The sequence below is a fragment of the Diplodia corticola genome (assembly GCF_001883845.1).
Source record: "Diplodia corticola strain CBS 112549 chromosome Unknown scaffold55, whole genome shotgun sequence".
Classification (NCBI taxonomy): Eukaryota; Fungi; Ascomycota; class Dothideomycetes; order Botryosphaeriales; family Botryosphaeriaceae; genus Diplodia; species Diplodia corticola.
The window spans coordinates 147,176-162,947 of NW_017971534.1; the positions used below are offsets into that span (position 1 = coordinate 147,176).

At 57.5% G+C, this 15,772-nt stretch overlaps 4 protein-coding genes across 4 annotated transcripts; 2 read left to right on the plus strand and 2 right to left on the minus strand.

Moving 5' to 3' along the window:
* Positions 1 to 171: 171 nt before the first annotated feature.
* On the minus strand, positions 172 to 5,926 carry BKCO1_5500028 (oxysterol binding protein; the record flags this gene model as incomplete). Its single annotated transcript, XM_020277318.1, has 6 exons — positions 172 to 954; positions 1,007 to 1,360; positions 1,409 to 2,730; positions 2,784 to 4,057; positions 4,780 to 5,557; positions 5,614 to 5,926. 6 exons carry the CDS (start codon positions 5,924 to 5,926, stop codon positions 172 to 174), a joined length of 4,824 nt encoding a protein of 1,607 aa, XP_020127063.1.
* Positions 5,927 to 6,528: 602 nt separating this feature from the next.
* On the plus strand, positions 6,529 to 9,952 carry BKCO1_5500029 (c6 transcription factor; the record flags this gene model as incomplete). The annotated part of the gene is made up of 5 exons (XM_020277319.1): positions 6,529 to 7,036; positions 7,088 to 7,234; positions 7,310 to 8,543; positions 8,590 to 9,140; positions 9,204 to 9,952. 5 exons carry the CDS (start codon positions 6,529 to 6,531, stop codon positions 9,950 to 9,952), a joined length of 3,189 nt encoding a protein of 1,062 aa, XP_020127084.1.
* Positions 9,953 to 11,009: 1,057 nt separating this feature from the next.
* BKCO1_5500030 (transcription factor spt20) lies at positions 11,010 to 14,022 on the minus strand (the record flags this gene model as incomplete). The annotated part of the gene is made up of 2 exons (XM_020277321.1): positions 11,010 to 13,819; positions 13,872 to 14,022. The coding sequence occupies 2 exons, from the start codon at positions 14,020 to 14,022 to the stop codon at positions 11,010 to 11,012; spliced, it is 2,961 nt and encodes a 986-aa protein (XP_020127114.1).
* Positions 14,023 to 14,459: 437 nt separating this feature from the next.
* Positions 14,460 to 15,754, plus strand: BKCO1_5500031 (kelch domain-containing protein; the record flags this gene model as incomplete). Its single annotated transcript, XM_020277322.1, has 2 exons — positions 14,460 to 14,596; positions 14,650 to 15,754. 2 exons carry the CDS (start codon positions 14,460 to 14,462, stop codon positions 15,752 to 15,754), a joined length of 1,242 nt encoding a protein of 413 aa, XP_020127115.1.
* Between the last annotated feature and the right edge of the window lie 18 nt (positions 15,755 to 15,772).

Consider the following 15,772-nt stretch of genomic DNA (forward strand, 5'->3'; position numbering starts at 1 on the left):
TGCAAAACGGGGGTGTTTAGAGAAATAGACTGGGGTGGGGGGGTAAGAAAGTGACGACCATCCGCGCTCTGTTAATACAATCGCCGTCGCTCCACTGCCTGAAACACCAACGCTTCACAAGTTGAACTTTTCCGCTTGAACCTGAAAACGATCTCTGTGGCTTATAGAGGCTCAGAAAATGTCTTCGCAACCCTCCCAGCCGCTCTCTCCGTTGGCGACCCTATCTCTCATCTTCCAATATTCGCCGTTGAACTTCCAGTACTCCTCGCCGGTGGTCTCATCCTTGGCCTTGGAGAACCACTGCGGCTCAAACTCCTCGCCTGCCGCCTCGCGTGCCCTGCGCGTCGCACGTTGCTTCTCTTCCACCCGGTTCTTCTCCACAGCAGCGAGATCATATTCGCCGTCCTCCATGGCACGCTGATCGGGCCTCAGACGGGTATCGGTAGGCGCAAGGATCGGCTTGAGGCGATCTGAAAGATCATTGAGTGTGAGGACGAATGGGGTGAGGTTGAAAGGAATGCCGGTTGGGCGTTCGTGACACTGCCAGACAAGAGTAGCCTGTTTGTCCTTCTGGCCGACGTTGTCGCCGTCTTCGTAGCCAGGCGTAAGACGAGCGTATATCTTATCGTTCCAGCGACCACCAATGCTCCAACGCGTCTGGCCATCAGCGCCAACCACCTTTCCAGCACACTGATAGGCGGACGAGGCCTTCCAACCTCGGGGCTTGAATTCAAGGAGACAAACTTCACCAGTCGTGTGGTTCTTGATCTCCATCAGACCGTAATTGTCGACGGTAGGGTTGCCAGTGATGATTCCAATGACAGACGAAGTAACCTTCTTCCATGTGTACAGCTCTTCGCCACCGGACGCGGGGCGCAAGCGGAGGAACCAAGTGCCGAGAGGGTTGATATCGAAGGATTTGCCGTAGAATTTGGACTTGACAGCAGATTCGCCCTGGGAAAAGGTTAGGATACTCAAATACGGTGAAACCAAAGCCATCGCTTACGTAGTAATCCCACTTGGCCGACTCCGCCCACGCGGCGCCAATCGGTGGGTGATGGCTGACTTGCTCGACAAAGAAGCGGAACCCCTTGTCCGGGCGGCAGTACTCAAAAGTCTCACCCAACAGCGGATTGAACGGCTTGGCAACGCGTCCAATAGTCGAGGCATACTCACTTGCCGCAAATGCGGCGACGTACACCATGCGTTCACACGAGTCCAGACGCTCGGCGGCGGTATCGAGCAGATCAACATACTCCATATCCTCGGCAACGCGCTGTAGCAACGAGGTTGGTTCGTTGAACGACACAGGCAAAGTCATCTTGGTCATGTCCTTGCCGATCATGGATTTCAGAATACCCTGAGATTGTTAGCAACGGCTTGAAGTCATCATGGAACGGCCACATACCCATAGCGAAATCTTTGGTCGGTCGTCGTCATCCAGCTTAAGACGTGTGCGCACGGGTTCTTCATAACCCTTGAAGGATGGCAAGATTTCAGCCAGCTTGGCTTCTCGGAGATCCATGTCCGCCGGCTTCTCATCGCTTTCGTAAGGCGGCGGCGACGTGACGGGTAAAGACTCCATAACCTCCACCTCTCCTTCCTGGATAGCATCGAAGAATTCCTCGTCATCAGACTCTGAATCCGAGAGATCAGCAAGTTCGGCCAGGTTGGGCCGGTTAGTGACACTGTTATTGCGGCTCCGGGAGGCCTTTGCGTCGTCGACAGGCTCATCGACTTCAGCGATTGCGTCTGTGTCAGCAATGGCGTTCTTGACCTTGGAGGCCTCCCCTGTTTGAAGTCCTTGTAGCGCATCACGGAGCGCCTTCTTCGTCCGCTTCCGCTTGTCCTCGGACTCTCCAATCTTGTTTTCGAGCTCCTCCTGCTCCCTTGCTACCTTTGCCATGCTTTCCTCCCACATGCGACGAACATTGGCCTCTCTATCGAGCCTGTACTGCCAGTATGCATCTCTATCCCGCGCGATACGAAACAAGTCACCAACAAGACCTTTCAGACTGCTAACAGCCGCCTCGTAGGACGAGAATGCTTGAGCTGCTGCAGGATCGGAAATTGCCATCGAAGGGTTCTTGGCCTTTTCTGCCTGCAATGCTGCGGACACTTGCGCAAGAAGATCCAGCTGCAGTTTGACCGACTGTGCAGTGATGTTGAAGGCGTCCTTGCTAACAGGTTTCGCTTGATCGCTGCTCACATCATCGCCATAGTCATCGTCGTCGTCCATATCGCCCCCAATTGATTTGCCAGTGCGGCTTTCAAATCGGCTAGCCTCCTCTCCACCCAAGCTAGCATCATAGGTGCTGTTGCCAAGCTCATCGTCCTCTGCAGTGCTTGGTCCAGTGCGCGAGCCGGTTTGGGGCACACCCAATGCCCCGCTACTGACCGGGCTGAGAACTGAGTTCCTACCGTTCGGCCTCGAACTCACCGTGCTGATCGCATCGCTCTCTTTGGAAGTCTGTTCGTTCTTTGCTTGGCGGAGTGCTTCGGTCTCACGAGTCTGTCGCTTCTCCTCCTCGCGCGCTTCGTCCTTGCTCCATTGGATCGCATTGTTCAGCGCCCAAAACCATCGCTTGGCCTCGACCTGGTGGTTCGCCTTCAAGTGGTATTTGACAGAGGACTTGCCGTGGATCTCGAAACGGAGCTTGTCCTGCGGATCCATGTGGAGCTTGGCGATCCTCATATTGATAGCCCCACGGCACGCAGATCCAATGTCGTCTACAAATGATCAGTCGTGGATTTGCGCATATCGACAGTCTGGGCAAGCTTACCTTGGTGCTTGTAGTAGCTTAGAACTCCGTCTTCGAGAACAAACCACCTCAGCTTGTAGCCACCGGTGTAATTGGTCCACTTCTTCAGATAGCCCTTCATCTCGCGGCTTTCCTTCGAGCCCAACGCAACCTCGGCCGAAGCGGGCCCAGCGGCCTGAGCAGCGGAGCCCAAGATTGTCTTCTCCTGGATGCCACGTTGAGCTGCTGCTGCGGCAGGGGACTTCTTCAAGATCGCCTTGGTCTTGTCGTCCTTGGTTACCTCATGAGGAAGCTTGCCCTTCCGATCTCGTCGGAAAGGGTCTGCGCCGTTCAGGAGGAGCAGTTGGCATAGCTGAGTATCCTTTTTCCTGGCCGCTTCGTGGAGCAAGGTGCCTCCCGTCTCGACCGTGGAAGGGTCTGTCGCAAGTTCCGGGCCGTTGACATCCAACGTGGTTTGCACACGAGGATCTGTCAACACGCTCTCCAAAGACTTGTAGTCCGCCTGCAACGACAGCTCCTGGATTTTCTTGACGTGGGTGTCAATGAATATCGATCGGGTCAACTGTAGTTGTTGGAAAATGTCGGGCGTGCGCGCCAGATCGAGCGGGGTTTGGCCATGGTAGTTTGCTAGCGAGTCATTGATGCCAGTCTGCTCCAACAGCATCTTGACGACCGGCGCACGACCTAGCTGAGCAGCGAGGTGGAGAGGGGTGTTGCCATCTCTGTCCCTTCCGTTCAAGTCAATGCCGGCGCCGACATTGGAGAGAACAAACTCGATGACGGGCAGCTCGGCGCATTGAATGGCGAGGTGCAGTATTGAGGTGCCCTCCAGCCGTGCCGTAGACAAAGACGCTATCGACGAGGTGCTCTGCCTTGCGCCGCCTTGCGTGGAGCCCTCCTCCCTTATCGCCTTGGAAATGGCGGCAGTGTCACCGTTGCGGAGAGCCTCGAAGATGCGGAACAGGCGAACAGACTGCTCAATGGAAGCACCTTTGGCAGTCGGGGAAGACGGAGACTGCGCGCCGGCGTACGGGGGCGACAGGGCCTCGGAGGAGGTCGCATTGGAATTGGACATGGTAGTGGACAGGTGTGGACGATGGCGGGGGGCCTGGATGCTCGAGCGCGAGGCGTGCACAGAGGCGGGGGGCGGCGAGGTAATAGAGGTCTGGGACGAGGCAGGGTTGGAGGCTTGGTCGTCGTTGTCGGAATTCACGCCGGCATCCTGCTTGGACGAGACGCGGTGCAGGAGCGACCGCACCGAGGACTTGTTCCTCTTGTGTTGTTGGGCGCTAGAGCTGAGTGATGTCAGACGTCAGCGGCTGCGGGCGGCAGAGCTCGGGGCTTGGAAACGGCGCGGCGGCGCGGGCGTTGCACAGCACGCTGCCACAATGGGCGGACGTTACCTCTCCATGGCCAATGTATGGATTCCAGGGCGCAGCGTGGGCGGGACAAGAACGCGGCGACAGGGGTGGCAACGGCGCGGCAGGCGTAGCGCGGGTGCTGGGTCCGTTTGCGGCGCGCATCAATCTGGGGCAGCTGGATGCCCGCAGTCGAGACTCGCAGCAGAACGAGAGCCGGGTACACGCAGAGTCGAAGGTAGCAAGCGCGAGCGCGAGCGCGGAGGCGATTTAGGGAGCACATCACGCACGTACATAGTCCCCGCGGTGCCACTGCGTCAGGCGACAGGGGTCGGCGCCCGAGGACGCGCTGCTTGCCTGTACGTGGCTAGAAGCTTTGGGATTGCCACAAGTGACACTGTTGCGATTGCGCCGCATCCCAGCCCGCCAACCGCCGCCTCCCACCTACGTAGCGTCGCTGTCTTGCAGCTTCCTCTTGCAGCACCAGCGCCTGCTGTGAACGCCTCCAGCCCCCGGAAGACGCCGCCCTTCCCTGCTCCACCTGAAGTTGCTGGCAGCTTATCTCTCGTCTAGATCTACAACATGGGCTCGCAGCATTCACCTAGACTACACACACTATTTATACACCCGCAGCCAGATCCAGCCATCCTCTTTTTTACCCGTTGACGAGAAGTACAACGCTGCCAAGCTGTCGCCGCAGATCCTCCTTGTCGACATCGTGCGTGTCCTCAACTTCCCCCCACATGCCTGTTTGCCAGGTAACTTCCAGGCTGCTGGCTTCAGCCGCCTCCTCAATCCCGAATCGCCTGCCCTCAGGCTGGTTCTCGCGGGTGTGGGCGAATTGGGGACTCCACTCAGCCATCAGGCGAGCTGCTACCAGCAAGCTCTTGCTTGCCAACACGCCGCGTTCCACCCCAGCCAGCTCCCATGCCGGCAGAGAAGACAACCACCCCCTCACCACTTCCACGGTATTCGGCGCCTGCGGCACGGGCATGATGCTGTCGGGCTCCAGAATAGGCCTGATCTCGACGCCTGGCCAGAGCTTGGTGGTGAGAAAGCCGATGATGGGCTGCGCCGTCTGCATCTGCGTCTTGCGCAGACTTTTCGCTCCTTCGCTCAGGTCCTTCGGCTCATGAATGTTCTCCTCGGGTGCCCAGCAGAGTAGCGTATCGGTCGTGAGGTAATTCATAAGCATCTCAATGATGCCCGCTCGAATACTTGAAGCGCCCGCCGCATCTTCTGCCTGTATGTCGATCGCACGCGACGTCAGGGATGTGAGAGGGATGTAGTGCTGCTTGAGAGCCTGCTGTGCATTGAGCAAGAGGTCCCATTCCAGCGCAATGGCAGCGGCGAGCTGCTGCTTGTTCGGGGGGATGGTAAGGACGTTTTTCGAAGAAGTCCGGACGGGTCGCGAATCGAGAAGAATCTGGTGGCCATCTATCACACGCACGCTCAGCAATTGTTACCCATCCGATGCTCAGCAATGCGCCTACCTGGTGTCTGCTTGACGTGTACGTCACGCCAAAAGCGCTTCTTCAAGGCACTCCCCGGTTTTGACGGGTTTGTCGTTGCGTTGCGGCTTTCCTGAAACTGCTCGGCGCGTTGGCGCTTGCGCGCGATCCGATCTTCGGCGGTCGAAGCAGCAGGCTTCGGCGGGTCTGGCGGCGGGCCTGGAGCAGTGGGATGCGGCAGGGGAGTCGCAGGCTTGGGAGCGGAGCTGTGCAGACAGCGGGACGCAGCCGTGTAGCGCGCCGGGGGGAGAAGAGCGCGTGGGGCGGCGCGGGCAATGGTAGAGAGGGAGCGCATGGTGGGTGGCGCGGGGACTGGAGTCGCTGGGGTGGGCGGCTTGTTGGACGGCTCTGGAAATTCGGAGTGGGATGGTCGGATGGCCTGTGCAGGGGTGCTAGGTTGGATCAGAGGATCAGCCCCGGAGTCGGGTTCAGGTTGCAGGCTGCATGGTGTGGAGGAGAGGGCGGGCTCGGGGCGATCACGCAGCGAGGCTTCGGGAGGCGTGAGCCGTGAGCCTGGCCGACTCCGCCGTGGTTGCGAGGCTGGCCGTGGCTACTACCAATGGCCTCCTACGCACCAGGGCACCATGCCGTTCCCAGCTCCCAACCCCAGTGCTGCGCCGCCGATTACAGTTTCCGCCACGCATACCAGGCGCGGGTCCTGCGCGCGAGCTCACTAGCTGCCCGTCGACCCATTCCGCACGCACCTCTCCCGCAGGCCTGCCATTGCGCCAACTGCTCGCCGGGCCCGTGGCGCGGACCGCTGTGCTTGATACTCGTACCAAAGCCCCAGCACACTCCTTCGTTGCGCCCGCTTGAGCCGCACATTCCGCTCCTTTCGCGACCACATGCTGTCGACGCGCTCTGCAGCCCCAGCCTCGCGAGACCCTTCGCCCCCGCATGGCCGCCATGGCCCCAGACCCGTCGACCGGCCAAGCTCTGCCCCAGCCCAAGGCCATACGCTTCGTCACCAACCACGACGGGCCTTACGCGAAGAGACGGAGAATAAACTCGGCCTGTCTGACCTGCCGCCGTCGCAAGACGCGCTGTTCCGGCGAGCGCCCCGCCTGCGAAACCTGCCTCAAGAACAATCACACGTGCGGGGGCTATGGGCCCGATACAGACCAGCCCAAGGATAGCTCCGCGCCTGGCTCTGTGGGCGAGAGACGGACCAGCGTCGCGACGAATCCCGCAAGGAGACCATCTGTGGCGGTGGCCCGCGGGCCGACGCCAGGGCAGCTGCAGCAGACACAACAGCACCAACACCAGCAAGCCGAGAGTGTGGGGATTGCACATCCTCGTCTAGCTCACGATCCGCCGATCGACTCCCCGATCATCGACCCTGCCTTGGAGTCCAGCTTCAATGGCCCGGCAAGCGCTGGCGGAGACGAGGGAAGCCAGGCCTCAAGTATGTAGTTGACATCGTCTCGTAATCGCTCCTCCGCTGACCCATGCAAAGGCCGCCTGTCGCTAAGCCTGAGCATTCGAAACCGCATGCCCTACTTCCGCTATTTCGGGCCGACGGCGATCATGCCGGGGTTCAAGCAGATGGTGGTCAAGGTCAAAGGCAAGCAACACAGCACCGGAGGAACATCAACAAATGATGGTAAGCGCGCTTTCTAGCATCCCAAAGTCGTGATCTCAAAGAGCAGTCAAGGCCAACAATCCCCTCCTGCTGCAGCTTCGCTCGGCCGCGTAACCTCCCAACAATCTGCCACGGAAAACCCCACCCCCATCGAGCTTCCAATATACGACGCCTCGCCAGTCCCCCCGCCGCCGTTGCTCACGCATTTGTGCAAGACCTTCTTCGCGCACCTCGGTTGCAATTTTCCCTTCTTGCAGGAAGTCCGATTTATGCGTGATCTAGAGGAGAAGCAAGTCGACGCCATCCTTGTTGACTCGGTCTGTGCGTTGGCTGCCCGCTTCTCCACTGATCCAATGCTGGTTGGCGCACGCCAGTGCGATGGAGACGCGGAGCAGCCGGAGACGCCCTCGTCCGAATACGGGCAACAGTTCGCCTTGCGAGCTAAATCCGCAATCGTCGACACCTTCGCGTGCCCAAGCGTGGCTGTCGTTCAAGCTGCTTTGCTGCTCGCCTATGATGAATTCGGTGGGAGCCGTGACTCTGGCCTGTGGATGTATCTCGGGATTGCCATCCGAATGGCTCAAGATCTTGGTATGCAAACCCTGCAAGGACTGAGATACGAGGGAAGAGGTGGGCCCACACCAGGGAGTATCAAATACATTTCTTCCAGAAAGAAGGAAAACGTACACCACGATGAGCCCGCGGCGCCATCGCCAGAAGTGTCTGACCCCCAGGCTGCCGAGGAACAGAGAGCCGTAGAGAGAGAGCGAATCGACACGTTCTGGGCCGTCTTTTTCCTGGATCGCGTCGTCTCATCCGGAACAGGGCGACCTGTTTCCTTGAGAGACAGTGATATCGAACTGTCGTTCCCGTCGCTTGATTCCGCGGACCCGAGTACTGGATGGCCGGTTCCTTACCCTGCGCTGATCCGAGTGATCCATCTCTATGGACGTGTCACGGACCTCTTGAACGGAATCAAGGAGGTATCGCATGTCACACCCGACGTGATCAAACGTTTAGCATTCATGGAGAGTCTTTTGACCGACATTTATCAGAATCTCTCGTCACGTTTGCATTTCAACGTTCTTAATTTCCAGCATTACCTGAAAAACGGTCAAGGGACGAATTTCATCCTCCTCCACTTCTGGTTCCATACCCTCATTGTTCTCCTACATCAGCCCACTCTTCTCAAAACCTTTGAGGGAGGCATCCAACAGCTTCTCCCCAACAGCCACGAGCTGTCCTTGTCGTCAGCGAAGACGATTGCAGATATTCTCGCTTTTGCAGAATTGGCTGACGCCAAAGCCGGCCTTGGCAATCCATTTACCAGGTATGACCGACAGACAATGCCATGCTCGGCAACTAACAGTCCATAGTCAGCCAATCTATATCGCCGCTTGCGCCTTCCTCAAGGAGACTGCCATGCAATCCGCCTCGTCAAATCCGCATTCAAGGCAAGGATCTCCACCGTCAAACAGCTGGGGACGAGAAAATAGCAGTGATAGCAGTGTACAGAGAGCGGATGCGAGGGATGGAAGGACCCAAACAGTTTCAGCGGAGAAGCAGCAGAAACACACCTTGCTAGCAACGGCCGCTAACCAAAACTACCAACGTTGTTATAGAGCCCTCGAGTCTCTAGAGACATACTGGGCTGGCGTCAAATACATTTTGACCGTTTTGGACCAAAAGGCCAAGGGTGTTGTGGATCCACTCCTATACACCAGGGAAGAGATGGAATGTGCATTGGAAGTTCCGCAGATAGAGCCTTCGTTCGACACGCCTGGTTGGCGGCGCAAGCTATCTTGGGGGGCGTATATTGGGCCCCAGGATCATGCCCAGAAAGATCAGGGCCCAGTCGCGGCTTTCAAGAGCAGCAGAGGCGCAAACTTTGGGATTCCAGGGTCTGTCATTGGAGACCCAGGTCAAGGTATGGTCTTCTTTCATTGAAGGGTCAAGGCCAGCGTATAGATATTGACAAAACTCCTGTTAGCCATTGGCTGGTCCCTTACTGGAACCATGAACTCACCAAGCACGAGCTTAGCTGTTATGTGGCCTACCGAAACCAGAGACAGCGGTCCCCGCCGCCCGCAAGACGGCATGGACGCGTCCATCTCGTCAGTAATGGCACAGGCTCCAACCTCGCCTCAACAACAACGCAACGTCTCCACGCCGCTACCCCGTTACCCCAACAGCACCCAAATATTCGCACAGCCCGGCGCTACCGCCCCGAGCATGCAGCCTCCGCCTCCGCCCGGCGGCTCCTCCGCCTACCTGTCCGACTCCACCCTAGTCTCCGACGCCGACCTCCTCCTCAACCTCCACTCCCCGTACTCGACCACGTCATCGCCCGCCGGGGGCCGCCCACCACCTCCAGGAGGAGGAGGTGGTGGTGGTGGTGGAGGCGGCGCCACCGCACCATCGTCCGCCGTCAACCAGCAATCTCCAACCGGGCCTTACCCGTCCCAAATGACCGCCCCGCCGGGCCAACCCCACGTCGGCCCCATCCCGTTCGCCGACATGATGGTCGAAAGCCAGGATATCGACATGAGCGCGCTGGGTGACAACATGATGTCGTGGTTGGAATGGGTGCCTCACGAATACATCTCATTCTTTGACCCTGCGACGGGCACGGCGGCGGCAGCAACGGCGGCAGATGGTGGCGGTATGGGGACGGGGACGGCGGCGCCCGGACAACAAACTTCTGGCCCTGGCCAGGCTGAGCAGAGGAGGGATGAGTGACATATGTAAAGGTAAATACGAAGGGAAATAAGGGAGGGTGTGTTTTCTTTTTTTTTTTTTTACAATCCGACGTCTATAACAGGTTCTTTATGATGTCACGACACTGTGCACATTTCTGTCGAAAATTTGTTTCTTCCAACGAAAAAAAATGAAAAGCGAGCGAGGGTTCAGTTTGATTGCATCATTCGGGGACTCATAGCGTTAGCCCACGCCGAGCGGGGGTGGGCACATTCTTTCTTTTTTTCCTTGGGAGGGTGGAAGGAGCCTTGATTTTTTCTTTCTTCCCTTCCCGTCATTACTATTCTTTTATCTCCTCTTAATCACTCATCGTGTTTGCATTAATGTACTATACCGAAGAGCAGCAGCGTTATTTTAGTCGTAAACCAAGCATTCAATTGAGTGTCACGATGGGTCGCAGAAGACTGCATGTGCCATCCCCTAATCTGCAAGACACTGTACACTTTCCGTGCACGAGAATGCAGCCGAATCTAGTATCCGGATGTAGATGTAGGCACTTAGACTATACAAACAATCCTGTCGTGAACTTTGACTGCCTTAGAGGTAGATTGCGACATCTAATAATCCAGGATCGAGAGACTTGATCGATCTCCTTTACAATTCACTGCGATGTTATATTTCTTCTCAAGATTTTGGAGGATGCGTAGAATTTCATTGATAGTCAATACGAAGGGCGCTCTAACTGTGCTAAGAGTTGGCCTGGTATCAATAGTGGCCGCGTCGCGGTCAAAACTCCAGGAATAACGCCATCGCTATGCGGGAGTAAGAGTGATAGAAATAATGAGGTGCCGATACGACGCCTTCCAATCTGTACCGCAAGTCATTTCTGTTGACGAAACCTTACCCCCGATACCCTTTTTTTTTTTCTTATTCTTTGGCGTCGAAATGGAATGCAATTCCTCGAGAGACGCAGGCAGTAAGGACGGGTAGATGAGAAAACAAGCAGATGGTAAAAGCATATATCCCAGTCATCTTAGGATCCCCTCCAGCAAGCAAGACCGAGCTCTCGCAAGAGTACGCGTGTACGCCCGCCCGCTTCTTAACCCATACCGCCGCCTTGACCACGTCCCATGCCGCCCTGCCAGCCCATGCCCATACCCATGTTGCCACCCATGCCCATCATGTTCTGCTGTTGTTGTTGCTGGGCCTGACGCTGAGCGAGGATTTGTTGCTGGCGCATGAGGCGGGCCATGTACGCCTGCTGGTTCGGCTGGCCGCCACCGTCGCCGCCTTGTTGGGCCGCGGCCGCTTGCTGTTGCTGCTGGAGGCGCATCTGCATCTGCTGCATCTGCTGCATCGTCATGCTGCCGGCGCCGCCCATGCCGCCCATGCCATTCATGCCCGCCGCCACGCCGCCGACGCCGCCGCCCATGCTCATCTGGCCACCGCCCATCGAAACGCCCATGCCCATGCCCATGCCGCCCATGTTCATCTGGCCCATGCCCCCTCCCATGCCCATGCTGTTCTGGGCGCCATGCTGTTGTTGTTGCTGCTGCTGGTTCGCTTGGTTCTGAGCCTGTTGTTGCTGTTGTTGGGCGACGACCATTTGCCAGGCCTGCATGACTTGACCGCTGCGGATCATCTGTTGGAGTTGCGGAGGCATGTTGCCGTTGAAGTGGGACAAGATGCGCTTGACAATCATTTGCGAACGTTGACGGTGGAACTGCTGCTGCTGTTCGGGCGTCATGTTTGCCAAATTGATTCCGCCCATGTTCATGTTTGCACTCATAATGCCCTGCTGGCCGATGGGACGTTGTTGGCCTTGCTGCTGCCCGGGGTTGGGAGAAGCGGACTGAGCCATTTGTTGGCGCATTTGTTGAGCTAGCTGTGCGTTGTATGGCGTAGGTGTACCATTGTTGGAACCTTGGCCGTTGTGGTGCGCCATCTGCGCCTGAGCTTGAGCTTGGGCTATCTGTTGCTGCCGGAAAATCTGCAGTTGCTCTGGTGTCATGTTCTGGGGTGAGCCAGCCATTGCAGCGTTCTGCTGTTGTTGCTGCATTATCTGGTTCCGACGCATTTGATGAATGCGCATCATTTGGTCCTGCGTCAGATTCTGTGGCATCTGTCCACCTCCGGGTAGCATAGGAGTGCCCTGCATAGCACCAACTGGGCTGCCGTGCTGGTTGACGCGACCGGGCTGTGGCGTCATGTGACGGGTGACAGGGATGGCTTGATTCATTTGAGGCGTGTTCAAATGCATTTGAGGAGTTCCATGAGCGCTTCCTGGATGTTGACTGCTCTGTTGGCGGCTCATCTGTCGGGCCATATTCGGCGGGCCTGCAGAGTGAGGAACGGCAGAAGGCGGGCGTGGCGGGCTGCCTGCTTGACTGGAAGTAGTGGGAGCCATTGGCACACCACCCATCGCGTGGTTTGCGACAGCGTTTGCGTTCATTACCGGTGAAGCCTGCATAGGCGTTTGTTGGCGGACCATTGGGGAATTCTGCTGAGCTTGACTGAATTGAGTATGAAGGGGGGTTCCAATCGAGTTCCCAGCAGCCTGTGCTTGAGCTTGAGCTTGAGCCTGAGCCTGAGCTTGCGCTTGACGTCGCATTTGCTCTGCCTGCATGACCTGCTGCTGCTGCTGCTGCTGCTGCTGCTGCTGCTGCTGCTGCTGCCGTTGCGCCAGGAGTCTGGCCTGTTCGGCCTGTTGGGCACTGGCTTCGTCTCTCCTGCGCATTGCTTCTGCATTCGCCTGCTGCTCCCGCTTGAGCTGGGCCTGGCGAGCTTCCTCTTCCTTCTTGATGCGTTCGTTCTCTTCATGGACAGCCTTGATGTTTTCCAAAGTCTTGAAACGGGAGAAGCGAGGCTCGAAGGCGGCGGCTCCGCTGCGCATACCTTCACCATCGCCATTCATCTGTGCAGCATTAGAGGTTGACGCAGAGCTGTCCCCAAACAGCATGAAGTTCTGGTCGGCCGCAAACTGTGCCTCGTCAGCCGCCAGCTCAGCCGTCGTCCGCTTCCGCGTCTTGGGAGGTGGCGGGGCGTTTCTGTGCATGGAATGGGTGGTGGCCTCGATTATATCTTGGCTTTCCAACAAGCTATGGACAGGTTCCAAGAAAAGCGCAGGAGCAGCTGCATTGATCACATCGGCCTCGAAATCGTGCACATTGGTCTCATCCAATATCATCTTCTGTCGTTTGGGTGCCGGCCCACGTGTTGTAGAAGGTGTCGGAGGCATGGATGTCAATGGCGTAGGCGGGTGCGCCGAAAGAGGAGTAGCTGCTGCCCTGGACTGCTGTCTTCTTGCCGCAGCAAGATCCGGCATTGGAGTGTTTGCCAACAGCTCGAGTTCGGTCTGGTAGGATAGCGGTGTCGGAAACAGCACCTTGGTGGTCACCCTAGGGCTTCTATTCGCAGCATTTACTTCATCAACCGATGGGCTTTCGAATTTTGTTTTATTTTCGCCCGCGGACGAGCTTGGACGGTTTGCCTGGTCGGACTTCGGGGGTGTGGACTCGTCGGAAGACGACTTGGGAGGCGAAGGGTAGGGCCTCCATGGCGATGGAGTCAAATACTCGTTCCACTTATGAATAGAGAACTGGTCGGTCTTTCCTTCTTTAGAAGTGGTGTTCGTGGTTCCGGCCTGGGTTTTGGCATCGGCCGAGCGATGGTCAACCAGTTGGACGATAAGGCAGCCTTCGTAGAACGTGACGCCAGCGCGCAGCATTTCCTCCAGTATAAAGTGCGGTATTGTCCCATCCCGAATGTGTTGCAGCAGCGGGCGCATTGGAGAATTGTATGGGAAGTTGCCATCTTGCTGCTCGAAGCGAAAATGATGCTGGTGGAGGTGGACAATCAGAGACGGCGGCGAGCCCTTGAATTTCTTCAATATGTACTGCTCATTTACAACTATTGCTAGGTCAGCCAGCCAGCTGAAGCCATGACGGTTGTCGAAACGTACCAAGTGGTTTTTCCACAACCTTGTCCGCCGCCGCTGCCTCTTCAGCATCACCCTGTGCATTCCTGGTGCTGCTGCGGAGCTGAGAAGGCCGCTGCGACTCACGACGCTGGCGCAGAGCCTGCATAGGTCGTACCGGGCCGGCGGTCGACATGGCAGATGAGTCGGGTTATAGTTGGGTGCAAAGAGTCGCGACGTGAGATGTGAGATGCGGTGATCCCAACGGCGGTGCAGATCTCAGGGAGCTCGCGGAGCGGCGAGCAACCCGGCGGCGAGCGGCGAGCCCTGCCGCAACAGCGGTTAAACGAGGGGCGCCGAGCAAAGTCTGCGGTCGGTGATGTGCGACGGGCGGTCTGGGATGCGGGCGCGGGTGGTGGAGATGATGTCGGGGGTCGGGGAAGCCATGCGGCTCCACAAACGCGTAAACGTGAAGGGCTAGCGCCAGCGCGGAAACAGCGCCGCCCTGCCCTTGGCGCCTTCCGCCCGCGTCCCACCCGGCGGGCGTTCCTGGCCCTGCAAGGAACAAAGGCGCATCCACCTATGATGCAATAACTCTCCCCGCACCTTCACCCAAACAACACTCTGCTCACCATGGCCGAAATTGCTGCTGGAGCTGTCGTCGCCGAACAGGTCGTCTCGACCACCATTGAAGGTGGTGCCGTGGCCGGAATTGCTATCGCCAAGAAGACCTTGCCGCTGAAGGCTACCTTCACCCGCATAGCAGTATCGTGAGTTGCTGTATCGTTCGTGGACTGACGAGCTTTGCTGACAGCCTGCAAAGCGAACTTATCCGTCGCCATTCTCATACCGTCAGCGTGGTAAACGGCAAGGCCTACATCTTCGGCGGCTTCACTGAAGCCGGCACCCTCGCCGGCAACGAATTCCACCAAGTGACCCTGCCTCCCAAGGACAAGGAGGATACCGACTACAAGTGCATCCCAGCATTGCCCACGGATGATGCTTCCTCCGTCCCCCCACCTCGCGCGGGCCATTCTGCCTCGGTGTTCGGAAAGGACATCATCATCTACGGCGGAATGGATGAGGCTGGCAACTCAGTAGAGGACGGTTCCAAGCTCTGGTCTTTTGACACCGACACGCTCAAGTGGACTCTTCGCACTTCTCAAGGTCCTAAGGAGTGCCAGTTCTACCATGGATCTACTGTCCACGGCAACACCCTTCTACTCTACGGAGGCTATAGCAAACCGGCTGGCACCAATGACTTGCGAACACTTCCAAGTCTTAGCTCGGTTGACGTCACGACTGGTGTCTGGCAAGCCCACGAAGACCAAGCATTGTCACCTGTCGGTACACCTTCAGGTCTTGCCTTCTCTCAAAACAAGGTCTTCACTGTCGGCATAGATTCGCAGTTCCAGGCTCCAGTCCACTTCTACGACCTCCATGCCGCTGCGACCGATGCGCGCTGGGACACCATCCCCGTGCCCTCAAACCCCCTCGTCCCTGGTCCTGATACCTCCAGAGACGGGGCTGGCGTGATCACTCTTTCAACCGGACAAGGTCGCAAATATCTTTTGTACCTGTTCGGTCAGAAGCACGGTGGCGATCGGCCCACCAGCCTTCCACCCAAGTCCGACGAACTGTTCAGCGATGCCTGGACCTTCCAGCTTCCTTCCGACAATACCACTCTTGCTAGCGCCAAAGATGCGGCCAGGCTCAAGCTTGGAATGGACTCTGGCGAAGACAGCTGGGCCGAGGTTGAGTTGAAGCTGCATCAGGAGGAGTTCGCGCATGAAGGTAAGGTCCATCCTGGGCCTAGGTCGTTCTTCGCAGCCTCGAACATCGATGATAAGACGGTGGTTCTCTGGGGTGGCCTGAATCCTAAGCAGGACGTCGAAGGTGACGGCTGGATCATCAAGTTGGAATGTTGAGGACGATTTCGGAACTTG